The sequence below is a fragment of the Olea europaea genome, chromosome 11 (genome assembly GCF_002742605.1).
Source record: "Olea europaea var. sylvestris chromosome 11, O_europaea_v1, whole genome shotgun sequence".
Taxonomy (NCBI): Eukaryota; Viridiplantae; Streptophyta; class Magnoliopsida; order Lamiales; family Oleaceae; genus Olea; species Olea europaea.
This window is the reverse complement of record NC_036247.1, coordinates 7,816,612-7,837,237: the sequence shown is the minus strand read 5'-3', so window position 1 is coordinate 7,837,237 and position 20,626 is coordinate 7,816,612. Positions and strand designations below refer to the sequence as shown.

Genomic DNA, 20,626 nt, shown 5'->3' with positions numbered 1-20,626 from the left:
TATAACTACACATTTACCAACACACGCTACAAAAATGATTTTTTTTTAATTTTTATTTTTGACAAGAATGGAGCTCAGGCAGAGCCATTAAGATGAGATTTCCCTAAACATTTTAATGTAGGCGAGATAAATTAATAATTTGAAATTTGGAAGGAGCGTGTACGGCTTTATACCTAAAAAAAATGTAAAAAAAAAGAAGAACAAAGATTCTAATTGATTCAGATATGATAATACTGAAAATAAGAAAAAGATGTCAAACATCACAAAAAAGTGACTTCTGCTCAGATCCTAAACCAAATTATGTACAACTGAAAACTAAGAGAAAAAGCAAATGAAAAAAAAAAAAAAAAAGGAAGAAAGAAGTTGGAAAAAAGGAGGAGCCATTTCATAATATTGAAAACAGATATCTCAATGTTCCATTAATTGCCAACGGAGATCGGCCTCTGTGCTAACCCTAGGGGAGATCTGCAGCGCTTCTGTCGGGCGATCTCATGAACAACCGGTCTAATCTCCGGCTGCTGGAGCGCCGGGTGATTGATCTTTTCCATTTCTTGCCTGATCTTCCGAACTTGGCTATGAATCGGTACGCCGCCGACGAATCCACCTTCTTTGCTAATTATCTGCTCCATTTTAGGCGTAAGTTTTTCTGCAGAAACCACGCCTTTCACGCCTGCGTATTTATATATGGCGTGGATGGCAAAAGGCACACGATTTATTCATGAATGGGTCCAAGGGCATACTGATAACCTTTGCTGATCTATATGATTTTCTTTATTAAAATTACTAATATGACCTCTAACAGTACGAGATATTTGTAAAATCATCTATGACCATGTTTAAAGTTATAGGTAACGTGGCACGGTACTATTGGTTCGTTCAATTATTGAGATCTGACTGAATAGAAATGATATCTGTACGGAAAAAATGTTAATGCAATTTTACATGTGCCAAGGTGACAATATTTGATTGTTTGTTTTAACTATATTTTTTTGTCCAAAATTTAATGAAATATTGTTATGTCATATTCCGTAAATCCTTACGTGCTTTTTCCATGCACATGTAACATTTCTCTTGATTTAAACATATACACATTTAAATGACTTGTTTAATTTGTGACGACTTTGTTGTATTAATATAACTATATAAAATGTGTAAGAATCGTGAAGACGATAGAGTAGATGAAATAATTTCTAAACTTTAGTGAAAAATAATTAAAGTCCTCATGGGCAGGTTTCTTTTGATAGATGTACTGTTGTGCCCAAAAATAGTGATCTTTTCATAATAATTGTTATTTCATATTTAATTTATTAGATTGGAAGTTAGGTAGTCTTTATCCAAATACGCACGTTCCTTGTGGAATATAATTAATTACTAGATAAATAATAAAATAGTATTCTAATATTGTTAACAAATATGTATCAAAATATAAAATTGGTTGACCAAACAATTCACCGACTCCAGGAAACGAAACCTACAAGATTACGTCTCCCCGTAAAGGACAAGGGCATTTCAGTTTATTAGACCAAATCCTGGGGGCAAATATAACGTGTCTGAAATTGGAAAATGACGTAAAACATATTTTACGATAAATGTGACACGTGGGAGACATTCATAGGTGGGCCAACGGAATGATTTGATTTTACTTTCTCGATTAAGTATTTATTTGTTGGAGGTATACGTGGCCAATTCTCTATACATACATTTGTACTCTAAAAATTACGCCACTTTTGATTGAAATTGACGTTGAAGCAAAATTGAATTGTGTTTAATTACGTTCACTTCATGAATTCCACTTGGGATGGAGTGAGAAAGAGACTTCGCTATTGAATAAAGTTACGTAGCGTGATATAGCATTGATCCATGTAGCTTTTAATTGATATTGTTGACCCCAAAAAGTGTTGTCAATAGATATCGGATCCATCCGCGCACATGTAAACGAAGGTTCTGCACGTTAAAACACGTGGACGGTCTAAAACGAAAGAATCAGAAGCGTGGGAATAGCTCAACGAAGCGGGACGAGAACGTTCGGAATCCTGCGGGATGTTCGTAATCCGATTGTATAATAATTACCAATCGATGCTCGCAAATGTGAATGTAAATATGTATGAACTCATATTGTGTTGTAAGATAATATGAAAGAGAGAGTAAAGTGTGGTCTCTTGTATTGATTCTTGCATTAGGCCTTTCAATGTTATACAAGGGAAGTATTTATAATGTTACATGTGAAATGGCAGCCGTTAGATGAGGTGACACGTGGCCTCATCTTCTCAATTCAAACATCCAATCTTAGGTATCACTCTTGACTTACTAGCTTGCTGCACATTTATTGCTTGTGTAAAGCCCCCATGCTACTGATAAGACCTGACATATGCACTCATGACAAACGTTCCATCAATCATTCTAATCAGATCCTTATGTTGGAGATCTCTTTGGAGAAGTGACCATGAAGGACGTCCCTTCATGGTTCGGAAGCTTCTGCTAGACACGTAGTACTTCCACTGTAAGGCTCCGGTAATCTTCACAGGCCTCGGCAGATGAGGCTCGGTTAGTTTCACTAGCTTCGGTATATGGGCCTCGGCATAAAGCGTGTCGGCCATTCAGCCCACTTCGGCTAGAGTGCCACGTGGTTCGAATTGAGTGGACCATAGGCCCACGTCGGTTGGCCAAGTATGGCAACACGTAACAATAGTTCCCCAAGTCCAAGTATAATCATTTATGTAATGCGTGGACTTTAATGAAGTAAAACCAGTGAGTTGGGTAAAAATTGAATATAATTTTTGAACCTAAATAATAGTCCTCCAAATCCAAGTATAGATATTTATATCATGGTTGGAGTTAGAAATGTGTTGTTGCGGGTGAATGATGAAGAAGCCAAGGATTATGCTGAGGTGGTTAGGAAACCGAGCCTTCGAGGTTTGATGGCTGAATATTGTAGATGAAGTCGAGGTGGTTGGAAAATCGAACCAGCGAGACTTGATGGTTGAATGTTGTAGATGAAGTTGAGGTGGTTGGGAAACCAAATCTGCGAGACTTGATGGCTGAATGTTGTAGATGAAGCCGAGGTGGTTGGAAAACTGAACCTGCGAGGCTTGATGGCTGAATGTTGCAGATGAAGCCTAGGTTCATTGTCAATAATTGTGACTCGACAGTTATGCCAATGATTTGATGTTTTGCGCATGTTTTCGAGGAAAGCTGACTGAACCGTTGTGACTTCCAAAGTGCATGCCGCCGTCAAATTAAAATCGTAATTATTAGAACAGCTGGAGCTTCTAGAAGCAGACGCATCGGATGAGGTGCGTGGAGGACACGCTTGAATCTGAGGCGTAGGTTTAAAAAACTGTTTGAATTCTATTCCTTGGATTTGATTTAAACTGAAGGGTTCAGATTGAATGAGATTTGATCTGACGGTGGGGGTTCGTCTGGACCCTTTATAAAAGGCGAGAGAACTCCCATTTTCAGAATTTTTCAACACTTGCTATCTGATTTTTCCTCTTAGCTTTAGGCATTCCGGCGTTGAGACAATTCCGTCCACTGCTTTTCCGGCAGACTGTGTTCGCGTAGTTTTTCAGTAGGTATTTTTCACAGAAAATCCTCTTATTGTGTTCTTAGTTGCTTTCTGAGATGGAGTCGACTTCGGGTAGGAGGACTCCGAGGTCGAGCAGATTGCTATTACCGAAGAGGAGGTAGATTACAATGTAGAGTGGGGGCGTCTAGAGTCCCTTCGAATATGACGTCGAAGAGGTTGGGAAAATAAGGGAGAGGTACTGTGTATCTCATTATGTGGAGATGCTAGTTCCCGAGGCCCATGAGCTAGCCTGTTATCCGAGGCCGAGGTACGTTGCAGTGAGTGAATATTTATTTAAGACAGGTATGCGTCTTCCTCTGCACCCCTTTTTTAGGACTGTGCTGAGGAACTTCATGTTGTCGTCGACCCAGGTTCTGCCAAATGGGTGGAGCCAGTTGGTAGGCTCGTACTTCCTGTGGAAGGAAGTGTCGCTTGGGGAGGACATGGCTCTCCACGTTTTTATAACCCTCTTTTAGCCTAGGATAATAGGTAAGGAGTCCAAGGGGTGATATTACTTGACTCTCTGGGAGGCCCATGCACCTTTTGTGGTGGGGCTGCCTTCTTCCATAAAGGGGTGGAAGGAGTCGTGGTTCTGGGTTTGGGGCTAGTGGCAGGCGGTGGAGGGAGACAAAGCCTTGTCTTGTACAGTACCATCCTAGTACTATGAAGCTCGTGAGTCTCCCACCCTAGTAGTTTGCATCCCTTTTTTAGCTCTAATTTTTTGTCTAACTGTTGATGATGCCTCGTTTGCAGATTGCAGTACGAGGTTCGAGTTGAGCAGGGAGAAGTTTGAAGTAATAAAGGATATTTACAAGAGACCTCTAAAGTTTCGCCACTTCGACCACCTCATCGACAGAAGTCGTTATTTCCTGGACTTTGAACTGATGGCCTCCAAGGGTATTTTCGTTTTGGTACTGACGCAGTGTGTTGTGCAGATAAGTTTAAGAGGAAGGAGTACCCAACTTCTGACATGACATCCATTTTTAGGGCAACTTCTACTGTGAAGGCAAGGCCCCTGAAGTCGGGGTCCAGTGGTGCGAAAGAGGTCCGAGGTAGGGTTGAACGACTCTCCAAGGACAGTACCTCGCGGGCTTCTGAAGAGGGGATCCCCCAGAGGCAGGAAAAGGCCAAGGAGCCTCGGGGGAAGGAGAAAGTCTCTGAGGAGCCGAAGAAGAGGAAACTCGTGCACCTCTCCAGCTCTTCTAGGAAATTTGGGACTTCTGTGTCCCAAGGCAAAGAAGCCCGACCGCCAAAGCTACTAGAAGCCGCCTCGAAAGCGGTTAAGATTAAAATGGTTAGGCTTGCTGAGGCTGATGAGGCGAGAGAAGAGGCTGCAAAGAGGCAAGCCGAGGTAGCTGAGGAGGAGGCTGCCAAAGAGAATCCTGTTCGCGTACAAGGCAAGTCTTCGAGCTTCCTTGCAGGCAGGGACGAACCTCTGGTCCCAGCTTTGGTGGAGGCCCTGCCACCTGAGATCCTAAGCGCCACTGAAAGTTTTTATAGATTCTGGACGGATCGGTGGCAGCTGCACGCCTTCTCCTGCGATGCGATGAATTTGACTAGGGCTCTTGTGATCCAAAGTGTTAGGACCTTTGGTCTTGCACTGGAGTGCAGGGAGGCTCTTACAGACTTTCAGACGAGGACCCTGTCCTTTGAGAAGAAGACTGCCTCCCTTGCAGAGGAGCTGAAGGCAGCTAGGGCCGAAGCTGAAGATGCCAAGGCCCAAAAACTTGAAGAATCGGCCAAGCTGGAGTCTGCCTTGGCTCAGATAGAGGTGTTGAAGGGGGAGGTGCATGAGTCCCAGTGCGAGGTGGCCTCCTTGACGAAGAAGGTGGAGGTTTCCAATGACTACCAAAGGGTGACAGCTGAAGCCTTGGAGAAGGCTATTCTGGAGCTGGCAGGGGCCCAAGATGCGTACAAGTACCTCGAGGGCCAAATTAAGTGATATGTCGATGATGCAACCCATGCTAGGGAGGAAGCCTAAAATGCAAGGGAGGAGGCAGTGATGGACTATATTGCTAATTTTCACAACATTGCGGAGTACCAGAGCTTTAGCACCTACTGGAAGAACTTTGCTTACGCTGAGGTGATGGAGCGGGCTGAGGAGTTGTACCCAAATCAGGACCTGTCGCAACTCAGGTCAGAGTTTGTGGACTAGGTGCCTCAAACCCCAGTTAATGAGGCGGTGGGAGATGAAGCAGCAGAAGCAGGAGAAGCAATTTCTGACGCTCAAGCTGCGGAAGTCTCAGCTGCTGAAGCACGTCCATCACCTTCCCAGGTTTAGGATAGTTTTCTTTTCAGTTATTGATGATGTACTGGCCTCAGGCCCTCCTTTGTATTTTCAATTGAAAATCAATAAAATATCTCTTTTGTTTAATGTTGTTCCTTTCTCTGAAGTGTATTGGCCTCACTAAGCAATTGAACGTAATATTGATTGATGACCTAAATAACTTTAATTGGGTATCCCAACTCCAATCACTTTAACAAATAAATTGTATGAAAGTTATAACCAATATTGGACTTAAGCAAATGAATTGTACTTAAGGTTAATAACCGTAACTTGAGGAGGTTTTAAGAATAAATCGTTGCAGCCGAAGTTGGAATTTTATTCTAATTCGTGTACGAGCCTGAAGCGTCTCCCTTTGACGTTCAGCCTCATCAAAAAGGGAGGCATGTGCATGAACCTCGGAGTTCAAGCGAGGTGGCCCAGAAACGGACGCTTGCCTCTCCTCCGAGGTGACGACGCTTCCCAACATGGTGGATGGTGCAGCCATGTTGGGGCTTCTCCCTTTGACGTTCAGCCTCGTCAAAAAGGGAGGCATGTGCATGAATCTCGGAGTTCAAGCGAGGTGGCCCAGAAACGGGCACTTGCCTCTCCTCCGAGGTGATGACGCTTCCCAACATGGTGGTTGGTGCAGCCATGTTGGGACTTTTCCCTTTGACGTTCAGCCTCGTCAAAAAGGGAGGCATGTGCATGAACTTCGGAGTTCAAGCGAGGTGGCACAGAAATGGGCGCTTGCCTCTCCTCCGAGGTGACGACGCTTCCCAACATGGTGGATGTTGTATCATGTTGGGGTTTCTCCGTTTGACGTTCAGCCTCGTCAAAAAGGGAGGCATGTACATGAACCTTGGAGTTCAAGCGAGGTGGCCTAAAAATGGACGCTTGCCTCTTACGACGTAATGCAATAGTTTTAAGCAAATGAATTTTATTGAATCATAGAAATGTTACATGAGCTGGGAAGGACCTTCCAGCGAGGTGATACACTCATTGGTAATAGATTCTGAAGTGCTCGATATTCCATGGATGGGGTTGTGTCTTGCCGTTCATGTCTTCAATCCAGTAAGTTCCAGGCCGAATCTCTTCTTTGATTTTATACGGGCCTTCCCAGTTTGGACCCAGGGAACTGAAACCAAGTTCCTTTGAGGAAAGGAAAACTCTTCTAAGGACCAAGTCGTTGATTCGGAATGATTTCCTTTTGACTTTGGAGTTGAAGTACCTCGTCATCTTCCTTTGATATGTACCGAGCTTCAACTGGGAGTCATCTCTTCTTTCTTCAATGAAGTCGAGGTCGCACCTCCTAAGCTCGTTATTTGTCATCTCACAAAAATGCAGACGTCTTGGAGACGGTAGTCCGACCTCAACGGGGATTATTGCCTCAGTTCCAAATGTCATGAGGAAGGGTGTTTCTCCAGTTGGGGTCCTCGTGGTGGTTCGGATTGCCCAAAGTACTTGTGGCAGCTCATCCACCCAGGCCCCCTTCGACACATCAAGCTTCCTTTTTAGGACATGTTTGATTGTTTTGTTGACAGCCTCAACTTGGCCATTTGCTTGTGGGTGGTGAGGTGTGGAGAAATGTTTCTTGATGCCAACTTCCTCGCATAGTTCTCTGACCTTCTTGTTGTCGAATTGTTTGCCATTGTCTGAGACAATCAAGTAGGGGATCCTGAACCGGCATATAATAAACTTCCATAAGAACTTGGAAGCGTTTGCCTCTGTAATTTTTGCCAGCGGTTCGACCTCAACCCATTTTGTAAAGTAATCGATGGCCACAATTGCTAAGCTTGCACTTCCTCTACCTTTAGGTAGAGGACCTATGAGGTCCACACCCCACTTTGAGAAAGGCCAAGGGCTGGAGACAGCAGTCAAATCCTGTGACGGTTGTCTTTATACCGAAGAGAATCGCTGGCATTTGTCACACTTTTCGTACAAACTGGAGGGCATCCCTTTTCAGGGTAGGCCAGTAGTACCACTACCTCAATATTTTTTGTGCTAAAGATAGACCTCCAGAGTGATTGCCGCACACGTCGTCATGGACTTCTCTTAATATGTAGTTAGCCTCTTCTCCTCCGACGCATCGTAAGAGTGAAGAGGAGAAGCTTCTCTTATAGAGAACATCATCAATGATGAGGAAGTGGACTGACCTCCTCCTTAGCTTGTACGCTCAAGCTTGTCAGTAGGAAGTACCTGGTCTTTTAAGGTATGCTATAATCGGCTGCATCCAGGTAGGGGTCCCAGTGACCCACATGACATTGGGGGCCTCGGTCGATGGTAGGAGGAGGTGCTCTATAGGTACTACCGTGAGTAGTTCCGAATCATTGCTACTAGCGAGCTCGGAGAGTGCATCCACATGAGAATTTTCGATGCGGGGGATCTGGATTAGTTCAAATTTTTCAAAGGATGGGATGAGGTTCATCACCATTTTCAGGAAGGAGGCTATTGTTTTGTCCTTGGCTGAGAAGTTACCATTTACTTGGCTAACAACCAGTTGGGAGTTACTGCTTATGAGGAGCCTCTTTACTTGCATTTCCTTGGCCAGCCTGAGGCCTGCAAGTAGTGCCTCATATTCTGCTACATTGTTGGTGGCCTTGAATCCGAACCTCACCGCTGAGTTTAGCTTGTGACCTTCAGGGCTGATGAGGACCACTCCAGCACCTAAGCCGGCGTCTCCAGCCGACCCATCTATGAATAAGTTCCATGTAGGAGGCTCGGCGGGTTCCATGATTTCATCTACATTGGGTAAGTTGGTGAATTCTGCCACAAAGTCAGCCAAGGCCTGACCCTTGATGGCTACCCTAGCCTTGAACACGAGATTAAATTCGCTTAGCTCCACTGCCCACTTCAATAATCTTCCTGAGACATCAGACTTCTGGAGCACTTGCCTTAGGGGAAAGTTCGTCAGCACGTGGATATTGTGAGCTTGGAAGTAGGGCCTTAGTTTCCTGGAGGCCGTGATCAAGGCCAAAGCGAGCTTCTCCATATCGGGGTAACGGGTTTCTAGCAATAGGAGTGCTTTACTTGTATAGTAAACTGGAAGTTGGGTGGTTCCCTCTTCTCGAGTCAGAATCGAACTGATGGCCTCATTTGAGACGGCTAAGTATAGTTGTAGGATTTCTTCGGGCTTCAGTTTGGAGAGGAGGGGGGCCTGCCCCAGGTGCCTTTTCAGGCCTTGGAAGACCTCTTCACATTCCTCATTCCATTGGAACTTCTTCCCAACTTTTAGTACTTTGAAAAACGAGAGGCATTTGTCTGTAGCTTTGGAGACGAAGGGGCTAAGTGCGGCCACCCGGCCAGTCAAACTTTGCACTTCCTTTGACTTTTGGGGAGACCTCATCTTGTATAGAGCCTCAATCTTCTCTGCGTTGGCTTCAATTCCGCGTTGATTGACCATGTATCCCAAGAATTTGCCGGAAGCCACTCCAAAGGCGCACTTGAGGGGGTTGAGCCTCTTCCTATACCTTCTCAAGATTTGGAAGGTGTTGTTGAGATGCGTTATGTGGTCCTCGGCCTCGAAACTCTTTACTAACATGTCATTCCCGTATACCTCCATTATTTTGTCGATGAGGTCCATAAACATTTTGTTGACGAGCCTTTGATAAGTTGATCCGACATTTTTCAACCCGAAGGGCATCATCCTATAACAGTAGAGGCCTCGATCTGTGATGAAAGAAGTGTGCTCCTCATCGGCTGGGAGCATAGGTATTTCGTTGTAGCCTGAGTATGCGTCCATGAAGCTCAACAACTCGTGCCCAGCTGTGGAGTCTACTAGTTGGTCAATCCTTGGAAAAGGAAAGCTGTCTTTTGGGCAAGCTCTATTGAGATTGGTGAAATTGATGCATATCTTCCACTTGCTATTGTGTTTCTTTACCAAAACTAGGTTGGAGACCCACCTCGGATATGTAGCTTCCCTGATAAAGCCGTTTTAGACGAGCTTCTGAACCTCTTCCCTCAGAGCCTCGTACCTTTCAGGATTGAGGGCTCTCCTTTTTTGTCTGTGCGGTACAACCTTAGGATCGACCTTCAGGTGGTGGCAACTGACCTTGGGGTCTATACCTACCATGTCCTCATGCTTCCAAGCAAAGACATCAAGGTTTTTACTTAGGAAATCTTTAATCTTTCCCTTTAGAGTGTTGGATAAGCCATTGCCTACCCTTAGCATCTTGGATGGGTCTCGGGGGTCCATCGAGAAGTTCTCAAGTTCCTCGACTGGGGATGCTTGAGGTTCGTGTTCAATTATGTGAAGATCGATTATTTCAATGACCAAGATCTCTGGATTGGGTAGTGCATCTATCATATCGACATCTTCTGGTTCAATGGGAGCATCACCTGGGACGTCGACCATGACTATATCGGCTATAATTACATGGACGTCCCGGGGCTCTACCTTTTTTTATAGAGCTTAGATAACACTCTCGCGACCCTCTTTGGTCACCTCTCATCGTTTCTACCCCATTTTTCGTCGGGAATTTTATGCATAGGTGGTGGATGGAGGTGACGGCTCCCAATTCCTTTAGGGCTAGTCTACCTAATACTCCATGGTAAACCAATCGACTGTCGACAATGAGGAACTCCATGAAGTTCATCGTATTTTGGGAAGACTCTCCCATCTCCACTGCAAGCGTTATCTTTCCCCTTGGAGTGATGCTATCTCCTGTGAATCTATACAAAGGGGTTGTGATGGGTATCAACTGATGATCCAATATCATCTTGTCAAAGGTGGGTCCGAATAAAATGTTGACAGAGCTACCGTTGTCAACTAACATTCGCTTGAGCCCATTTTGGGCTATGACGACCCTCACAAAAAGTGCATCGCAATGGGGGAAGTGAACTCCTTCAGCGTCTTCCTGAGTGAAGACAATGAGTGGAACTTGGTTCCTCTGAGAGCTATTATCCACAATGTAGCTTGTCAAAGGGGGGTGTTTAGCATCCCAGGCGTAATTTCTTTTGGCGTTTCGTGTTTCACTGCCAACATACGGGCCTCTAAATATGGTGTCTATCTCGTGGATAGGGGCCTCATCCTGGGCTTGTCGGTTTCTTCGGTGCCTGTGTTCTTCCCTAGGTCTCTCCGTCTCATATTCTTTTCGTCGCGGGGAAACATCCCTTTGACGGGGAGCAGCCTCCTCATGCCCACGTTGGTTGTTGCGCCTGGGCAGTGACCTGTTTGCTTGGGGCGATTCATTTCTGTGCCTGGGGGGTTCCGCTTTGAAACGGTGCGCAAAGTCTCGACAATCTGCCGTGTCGTGTCCATAGGACCTGTGGTGTACACAGTATCCTGGTGGGTTCTAGTTCGACCTATTTCTAGGTCCTGAACCCCAGCCTCCACCTTTCCCTCTACGGGATCCTTCGAGGGTTTCCATCTGCTGGGTGTTAATGATTGGGTTGATATCCTCATATGCCAAGGTAGGAACTGCGTTTAAAGTGGTGGTGGCAAGTGCCTGGCCGGAACTCTCATTTTCAGCCTGGTTCATTTGGTAGTCCATCAGGTGGGAGGTCGGTCCCCTTGCACGTTGCCTCTGAGGATGTGGGAGACCTCGACTTGCCCTATTCCTATGCTCGATCAATTCTTCATTGATGATTTCCCGCCTCATCATCTCGAGTAGGGCATCGTAGGTGGTGGGATCTTGGTTTGGTACGTCCCTCCAAAATAAGGTATTCATGTTCAGGCCTCCCCTTAAAGCAGATAGTGCCTCACGGTCGGTAACTTGCACGCAATACGTCATTTCGTCTGTGAAGCGAGATAGGAAGCTCTTTAGGGATTCCCCATGTGCTTATCTAATGTCTTGGAGATGCTGGATGGGGGCCTCTCCTTCTTTGCTTACAGCGAACCTCTTCAAGAATGTTGTCTTGAACTCAGGCTAGCTTCTTATGCTCCCCAGTGGCAACTTGCTATACCATATTTCAGCCGCTCCACTAAGTGTTAAATGGAAATCTCTGCACTTCACAGCTGGGGTGGCGCCCCTTAGGCTCATGTGGGTTTTATAAGCATTCAGGTGCTTCTCTGGGTCGTCTCTTCCGTCATATTTTGGTATCTTTGACATTACATAGTGACTTGGAACCTGGGCATTTCTTAGTTCCCTTGAGAACGGCAAATTTTCATCATCATCATCCAAGTCACAAGATCTCGATTGTTCATCTGAATCATATTCCTCGGCCTCTTGCCGTGGTAATTGGTGAGAGGTTCCGGGACGGTTCCTAGCCTCTTCCTCCCTCCTCTGGCGCCTATTTTTAGGCTGAGCAACATTGGGGACATTTTCATGTCTTTCTTTCGGTTGCTGGGGCATCGGAGGTGAAGGCTGTGGTCTTGTCCAAGACTGATGTGTCTGCTGTTGCCTAAGCCTCGGTTCAGCGGGGCTGATTCTGTCAAATACACCGTCTGCCCTCCTACGTCTTGACTCTTGCTCCTATGGAGGTGGGAAGTTATCATGGTTCAATGGGACCTCGGTGGGTTGGCCAGAAGTGTAGTTGGAGGAAACATCAACTTTCACTTCCCTTTCAAATGGGCTTCTACCTCGGCTATAGTTCGGCGAGGCAGTTCTAAGACTTTGGATTTCGTCTTCTTGCTGGTAGTGCCCCTGAGGGGCGTATGGAGGAATGATGAAGTTCCCCTGGCCTTGCATTTGGGCCATGAGCTCCCTCATAGCCAAGTTTTGGTTAGCAATGTCTCTCATGTTGGCCGCCATGGTAGCCATTTCTCTCGACAGTCGGGCCGTTGCCCGCATTCCACCTCTTCTTTGGTGGTGGTGGTGTCTTTGCCGAGCTGCTGGGGCAGCGGGTGGAGGAGGCACATTTGCGTTTTCTCTTACCTTTCCGGGGGGTGTGTCTTTGTTTGAACTCATTATATTTTCGCCTGACTTCAGATTTTGCTAAGTTGTGAGGCTTCCTCTTGTTCTTTTTCAAGAACAAATCCTTTTTAAAGGGGTTGTCCAAATGTTCTTCAATAAGCTTCCACCACAAGGTTGTTCGTGGTTATGGTATGGCTTCCCATAGACGGCGCCAATTTGTTGACCCCAAAAAGTGTTGCCAACAGATGTCGAACCCACCCGCGCACATATAAGCGAAGGTCCAACACGCTGAGACACGTGGACGGTCTAGAACGAAAGGATCAGGAGCATGGAAGTAACTCAACGACGCGGGACGAGAACATTCGAAATCCAGCGGGATGTTCGTAATCTGATTGTATAATAATTACCAATCGGTGCTTGCAAATGTGAATGTAAATATGTATGAACTCATATTGTGTTGTAAGATAATATGAAAGAGAGAATAAAGTGTGGTCTTTTGTATTGATTCTTGCATTAGGCTTTCAATGTTATACAAGGGAAGTATTTATAGTGTTACATGTGAAATGACAGCTGTTAGATGAGGTGATACGTGGCCTCATCTTCTCAATTCAAACATCCAATCCTAAGTATCACTCTTGACTTACTAGCTTGCTGCGTATTTATTGTTTGTGCAGAGCCCCCATGCTACTGATAAGACCTGACATATGCACTCATGACAAACGTTCCATCAATCATTCTAACCAGATCCTTATGTAGGAGATCTCTTGGGAGAAGTGACCATGGAGGACGTCCCTTCATGGTTCGGAGGCTTCTGCTAGACACGTAGTACTTCCGCTATAGGGCTTCGGTAATCTTCATAGGCCTCGACAGATGAGGCTCGGTTAGTTTCACTAGCTTAGGTATATGGGTCTCGGCATAAAGGGCTTCGGCCATTCAGCCCACTTCGGCTAGAGTGCCACGTGGTTTGGATTGAGTTGGCCATAGGCCCATGTCGGTTGGCCAAGTATGACAACACGTAACAGATATATCATTTTAAAGGAGACACGCATATTTATATTAAGAATTATGTTACGATGTTAATATCAATCTAGGTGATAAAACACAATAAGTCATATTAAATCCCCAACTTTAATTGATCCAATGTCATGCGTTAAAATAGTGTTGCTCGATAACATAATTTATCAAATGATATTGAATACCAATAGTGCTAAATAGCATTATACTTTGCGTTTGATTGTTCAATTAAACGACTATAATGAAGTTAATTAAATCACAAATCATCAACATTTGGGTTTGGTTACTACTTGCTTACTCAGAAATAAATGGTTATCGAATGCTCGCCCATTTTTGAAAAAAATTACACATCCATCATCCGTTTCACTTCCATCATCCGTTTCACTTCCATCCATCTAACTAGGCAAAAATCTCAAAGTGGCAGACGTAATTCCTACGTGGCCACTAACACAATAAATATTGACAAGTGGCCACTAAAAATTGAATGAAACGTAGCCCTTTTCCCCTCTAAAACGCTTTCTTCTCAGAAATTAGGCATTTTTGTATCTTCTTCCAAATTTGACTATAAATTTTCCAAAGCAAAATCTTATATAAAACTACATAAACATGAAAAGCCACAAATTTTCTTGAAAAATTAACAAAGAAAAACATTATGGACAAATCTCAGTTTCTCCCTTTTTATTCTCATGTTTTTTATTTATTCATTCATTCTGCAAATTCTTCATGCCCCATTGATTTCAATTATGTTGAAACCTTCCCATGGGACACGACCCTTTGCCAGGAACCTGTTCAAATCGATTGCTGCCACACTCTTTGCAGCGTTTTCAGCATGGGATTTACCCAATACCTCAACGAAAGCTCAATGTTCTATCTCCCAACTGAGAATTCTTCATCTTCTTACATTGCCAACTTTGAAGAAAAGCTGTCTAATGCATCCATGTCTCAGAATTCTTTCAGTTCGTGCTTTAATGATACAAGTGAGTTTGTTAATGGGCCTTCAAATTGTGTTGGAATCACAACTATACAAGATTGGATTGAAAAGGTTGGACCATCAAGTCTACTGGATTCATCTTGTAATGAAGACTTGACAGGATTGACTCGTTGTAGTTTGTGTTTAGATGCAGGAATGCAAGTGACTTCATTCCTAATTTCATTAGATCACAATTCCTCCAAATGCACCCCCCACCATTTATTCCAAGTTGATGAAGATTCTTCCATGAGGAGGTATGAGAAGAGGCAAAATTTCCTGATTTTCGCTGGAAAAGGATTTGGGAAAATGAACTAGGTTTTAAATTGGGAAAATCAAAGTTGAAGATTTGGAAGAAGATACATTGTTTGGGGAGAAATACCTAATTTTCCGGGCAGAAAGCATTTTTGGAAAGGAAGAAAATGTTGTTTGGAGGAAAAAGGTTACGTTTCATTCAATTTTTAGTGACCACTTATCAATTATTAACGGTGTTAGAGGCCACGTAGGAATTCTGTCTGCCACATGGAGATTTTTGCCTAGTTGGATGGATGGAAATGAAACGGGTGATGGATGTGTAATTTTTTTCAAAAGTGGGTGAGCATTCGGTAATCATTTATTTTTGAGTGAGCAAGTAGTAACCGAACCTAAATATTGGTGATCGGTGATTTAATTAACTCACTATAATGATATTTCGACGCCGCATCGGTATCCACAACGGTGCCTTAGCCACACATCAAGCGTTGCGACGCCACATCTCTGTTGGCTTACTTTTGTGGTGCCACCTCTAGGGTTAGTTTCCCCTCTTCCTTCCTTTGATGTCGGAATTAGACTCTTTTGCCGTCTCTTCGTTCCTCTTTTCTCTTTGATTAATGTCAATAGCTTGTTTCTCCCATTTTTCCATGATTTGCACATCTCATCAATCTTATAAAATAACATTAATAAATACATTAAAAACATTCAATACTCATAAGATATAGCACATAATCAAATTAAAATAATATAAAATTCATGAGTAAAATACTCGTCAATATTTCTTACACTTTTTCTAGTTTAATTAAGTGGTTACGACTTTGAACAAACATAAACAAATAAGAAAAGCTAATATTAAAATAGAATCAAGCAAAGAATTTCTTCCTTTTTTCCCCCTATTATTTAAAAACCTCTCAATGTTCTTGTCCGACAAATCATCTCACAACACACACAAAATGACAGGAGCAAACTTCACTTCATTTTCAATATAATGTATCCATAGTTGATTACAAATACAGACGATTACATAATAAATTTGATTTAAAATCAAGTTTAGAAAGTCATATTATATTGAAACCCTTTATGCAAGTAAAAATTTTTCTTCTCGAAGCTAGTTCTTCTGCATTTTACAGTCTGTAGTAATTCGTTAACGTCTTCCCATCCAACTCCTTTGAGAAGAATCGTTTCATGTACTCTGCAAATGTGAAGTGCTGGTAATGTGCCGGTTTTGCATCGGATAACAGCTCCGATAAAGGTCCAAACATTTTATCTCTCAGGCTCGGATTGAAGAAAACTGCCACAGATACACGAGGTTCTTTACACGGGTTGGCTAATACCCTGTGCTCCACACTTATGTACCTGTCATTTGACATGATCTGCAATGGAGAAAGAAATAATTATTACAAAAATAATAATAATTTTAGAGTATTTCCAAAAAACTCTTTATTTTTAAAGAGCATAACTGTCATTTGGAGAGCATATACATTTAGAGAGTTAAAATTTTAAAATACTCCAATAACTTCTTTATATCTAATACTTAATTTTTACCACTAGCAAAAAATATTTATTATTTTTCTATATCTTTTATTTTAACTAGTTTTTTTATAGATTAAATTATTATTTTCTCACATTGAAAATTAAAATACTTCGAATATATTTAATTATAAAGTGTGAGTTTTGGCTCTCCAAATTTGGAGAGTCAAACCCACTCTCTAAATTAGAATATTAATTTAAAGAATATCTTGAAATATAATTTTAAGAATTGACTCTTTAAAATAGAGAGCATATCATATTTAAAGAATCTTTTGAAGATTCTCTCAAAAGAAATATATACAAATAAGGAGCCAAATTTAAATGTGGGTTTTAGATGACACAAATATGTTTCTTCTTCAGTTGTAATTCAAACAATCAAGCTTAATGCAATATTCATCGTGCACTTGGTGTATTGAAGATGACGTAGAATTTGTTGGACATGGACATGGACACGAACACGGACACGGACACGGACACGGACACGGTAATACCACCCTATCAGGAGTGTCTATGCTTCATAGTCAATATATAAGTTCACTCCTCTCTAAACAACATAAATTTTTCGATGGGATGGTTTGAGAACTTTCTAGTACAAACGGTAGACAAGTTTGCCCCAACTTCAATGTGCCCAAACTATAAAAAATAAAAAAACAAAAAAAAAAAAATTGTGCTCTCTACTTTCTAGTACAAATGGTAGACAAGCACTAGCCCGGTATAGTCAAGTCTTGTTATCTCACGCCATGTTACAAACAGTGGCGGATTTAAGGGTTGGCCGCCCTAACTGGATTTGTCGGAGAGAATTTTTTTTTTTATAATAAATAAAAATTTTAGGCTATATAACTGATAGTTCATTTTATTTTCAAACCCTTCTTTTACTTAGTTGGTTAAAGCTTGCATTTTTATATTACAAGTCTTGGGTTCGATTCCTTCCCGTTCGTTTCATTGTGCAAAATTTTTATTTCTACAATATTTACCAAAATTAATTCCCTAAGGAAAGAATTCGAACCAATAACTTCTAATTTAGATGATTGAAAGTTTAACCATCATGACAATGGTTGAATTTTGAATCTAAATTTAACAAAATAATAAATGTTAAGACTCTAGGCAAGTCAATGACTATTTTTTTTGTTGGTTTTTGTCGTTTCAAATATTTTATGCTTTAATAATTTATAAGATTTGACTTATGAGTATTAAGTTTTAATTTATATGTTATTTGAGAATTTGAGAATTTGTCTATTATGAATTGTGATATTAAAAATTAATTTGGGTATTGTGAAATGTGAATATGTGATTTATGAAAATTGAAAATGAGAAATTGGGGAATTTATAATTTGTGATGAATTGGTCTTGAGAATTGGAAATTGAAACTTTAATTATATTTTAAAATTAATTTTAATTACATTTAATCTTTGATTAACGTTCAATTATCATAATGATTATGGAATGATTTTTTCAAATGAATCTCAATCTAGTTCTTGTAGTGGTGTATCTAATCTCTCAATTACTTTTAGTCAAGCAAAAGATTTGTTAAGCATTGATAACACAAAGAAGTTTTATGTATTATGTAATTTATATTATTTAGGATTGTGTTGAAATATAATATGATATATAAATATACGATTTTTACTTTTTAGTGTATTTACATATAAATTGAAGAATTTTTAATATTAATAAACGATATCGCTATACGGCTGTTGACTATCGACAGTCAACGGTCAACGATTAGCGGCCGTCCTAATTGAGTCGAAGTCCTGGATTCGCCCCTGGTTACAAAAACCATCCAGTCTACAATTTCTTTCAATTTATATACTAGACTTGATAGAACTTGGTGTGATGATGCCAAGAGACGTTAGTTCAACCAGTTAGACAACAAGCCTGGTTTTATATCTACGGTAGCAGTAGCACTAAACTTCTGTTCCATATTAAATAGGATGGAGAGATGAATACTATATGGTAGCGGCTAAGAAATTTTCAGGTGTTGAATCAGGATATTCAGAAAGAAACCTTCCTTGTTCCAGGTTCCACCCTAATTGGATCTCCATAAATGCCATAAAAATCTCATATTGTATTCTACTACTACTAGGAAGTTTATCATCCTTAAACTAGAACGAAGTATTCCTTGAGGCCAAGCTAGCATGAGCAGTTGCTACCTTTTTTCCATTAAGGTTCAGTTTAGCTCCGGAATTTCATTCAACACTCAGAAGTTTGAGAATTTTTAGTTAATTGAATTCGTCCTAGCTTCTATTCAAGAATCAGTCTAACATAGAAAATCACGATTGAACAAATAATTCTGAGTTTGGATAAAACATATATACCTGAAGTATATCACCAATATTGATCACGATAGCACCCTCCACTGGCTCCACATCCAGCCACTCCTCTCCAACCTTCACCTGCAACCCGGGGATCTCATTCTGTACCAAAACGGTAAGCACGCCGGGATCCGAATGAGAAGTCAACCCTGCCGTCAATTCGGGTTGCGGGCAATAGGGGTAATAATGTGAAGCCATTATCCTTGCCTCCAAACACGACATTTCCTTGAGAACATCAATATTTCTCAAACCCAATCCTTCACATAGTAGTCCCAATAACTTCTCCCCTATGGCTAATACTCCCTTGTCCCAATTAATTATTGCTTCCTTGCACGCGCTGGGCACGTGGTCCCAGTCCGGCGGTGTGGGGGCGAGGCGGAGCTGCAGCGTGTCCCGCCAGCTTGCCGCCTTTGATTTGTAGAGATCGAAGTTCGTGGAAAAGGCGGCACCGTGGGACATATCCCGGCTGTAATATTTCATTTTCTCGCTCTCTGGAAGCTCGTTGAATGAAGTTACTGAATTCAACAAATGATTAATCGTCTCTAATGGGATTCCGTGGTCAATAATTTGAAAAAACCCGAACGATGAAGCCGATTCTCGTATATGTTGCACGAGGATTTCCCTGGGACACGAGAAGTCGATGACCGGAATAGTGTGTCTGCTCCGGGTCGAATTGGTTGGTGGGAAGGAGGAGTCTGGGTGCACGAAGAAACTTGGTATGGTAGATAGGCCACGGTCTACCAACCCTTTTACACCAATTTTGGATTCATCAAATTCTTTGAGGTGTTTCAATCGATCATATTTCGGACCAGTATCAATTTCTTTGGTGGTTGACATGGTGATTTTTTCTGAGTGAAGTTTCTTTTCTGGCAAGTTCCACCGGCTGGGGTGGCAGAGAGTCGACAATTCACAAGTGAGTGGGTGGGTGATTTTTTTGACTTTTTTAATTACAAATGGGGTCCAAACATTCCCTCTACTTTGGCAGATTTCTATGAGATCAAATTCTGTACATCTGAATTTCCAGTGCTTTCTTTTCTTTCAACAAATCCAAATAGTGGTTAGTTTAAATAAATATGATAATGACGAATAGGGCGGACTCTAGGCAAATCGAAGGTGTGACAATAGCAATTTTGACTACGAGATTGTACTGTCTTGTTTGAAATTGTAAATATATCAAGATTCAAACATTGGTTTGAACTTAATTTTAATAGATCCCTCTACTTATTAAAATCTAGACGGATCAAACTGCTTGTTGATATGAAATTGATTGTTTTAAAACTACTTGATATGGCAAGTTTGGTTATGCTCGATCATTTATCCCGAGGGCTTTTTTTTTTTTAATAAACTTCTGATTTCACACATAGAGTGCTAGAGCATTTTCTAGTCTTGCTACTTCAACATGTTATGATTCATGTCCTCGAGCATGAGTAGTCCTCGGGTATACTTTCTCCTCATAGCCTACGATTGTTGACCCTTTAGAATTCCTATGTAATTAGGACCCTAGCTTAACTATACTACTTAATACTTGACTCCCGCAAGGATTCTATCCCAGAAATAATTATGGCATTGGTCCAATTCCTTAGCCTAATAGGACTCCGTTGAATAGAGATACCCAATTAGTTGAGTCCCACTTGGAGAATGTCGCTTACTACTATAAATACAGGACCATGGGCATCGATCAGATACGTTTTCATTATTCTCCAGTTTATAGCCTTGGGCACATAATTCCCTTTCTGACTTAAGCATCGGAGGGACGACAAGAACATACCTCGTTGTCTTTATTTCAGATATCGAAAGACTACGATCGTGCTCATTCAAAATCCTCAAACTCAGGAAATCACTAGGTACGACTTTTGGTAGCATCATTGGGGCCGTTTGTGGGAAACGCTACCAAAAGCCATGGTTAACACGCGATCAGGTCTTCCTCCC

At 41.9% G+C, this 20,626-nt stretch overlaps 2 protein-coding genes across 2 annotated transcripts; both read right to left on the bottom strand.

The window, feature by feature from the left end:
- Positions 1-195: 195 nt before the first annotated feature.
- Positions 196-728, bottom strand: LOC111403218. The gene has a single exon (XM_023031635.1). It carries the CDS (start codon positions 627-629, stop codon positions 420-422), a length of 210 nt encoding a protein of 69 aa, XP_022887403.1. The 5' UTR covers positions 630-728; the 3' UTR covers positions 196-419.
- A 15,081-nt stretch (positions 729-15,809) lies between these two features.
- On the bottom strand, positions 15,810-19,801 carry LOC111403217 (1-aminocyclopropane-1-carboxylate oxidase homolog 1-like). The gene is made up of 2 exons (XM_023031634.1): positions 18,701-19,801; positions 15,810-16,228 (listed from the first exon to the last, which is right to left on the bottom strand). The coding sequence occupies exons 1-2, from the start codon at positions 19,532-19,534 to the stop codon at positions 15,980-15,982; spliced, it is 1,083 nt and encodes a 360-aa protein (XP_022887402.1). The 5' UTR covers positions 19,535-19,801; the 3' UTR covers positions 15,810-15,979.
- Positions 19,802-20,626: the final 825 nt, after the last annotated feature.

What these genes read in the sequence shown, in the direction of transcription:
- LOC111403217 (XM_023031634.1), bottom strand. Translation starts at nt 19,534, where the DNA reads ATGTCAACCACCAAAGAAATTGATACTGGTCCGAAATATGATCGATTG. An exon ending in ATATTGGTGATATACTTCAG is followed by an intron (nt 16,229 to 18,700) that starts GTATATATGTTT and finishes TCTCCATTGCAG; the next exon opens with ATCATGTCAAATGACAGGTA.
- LOC111403218 (XM_023031635.1), bottom strand. Translation starts at nt 629, where the DNA reads ATGGAGCAGATAATTAGCAAAGAAGGTGGATTCGTCGGCGGCGTACCG.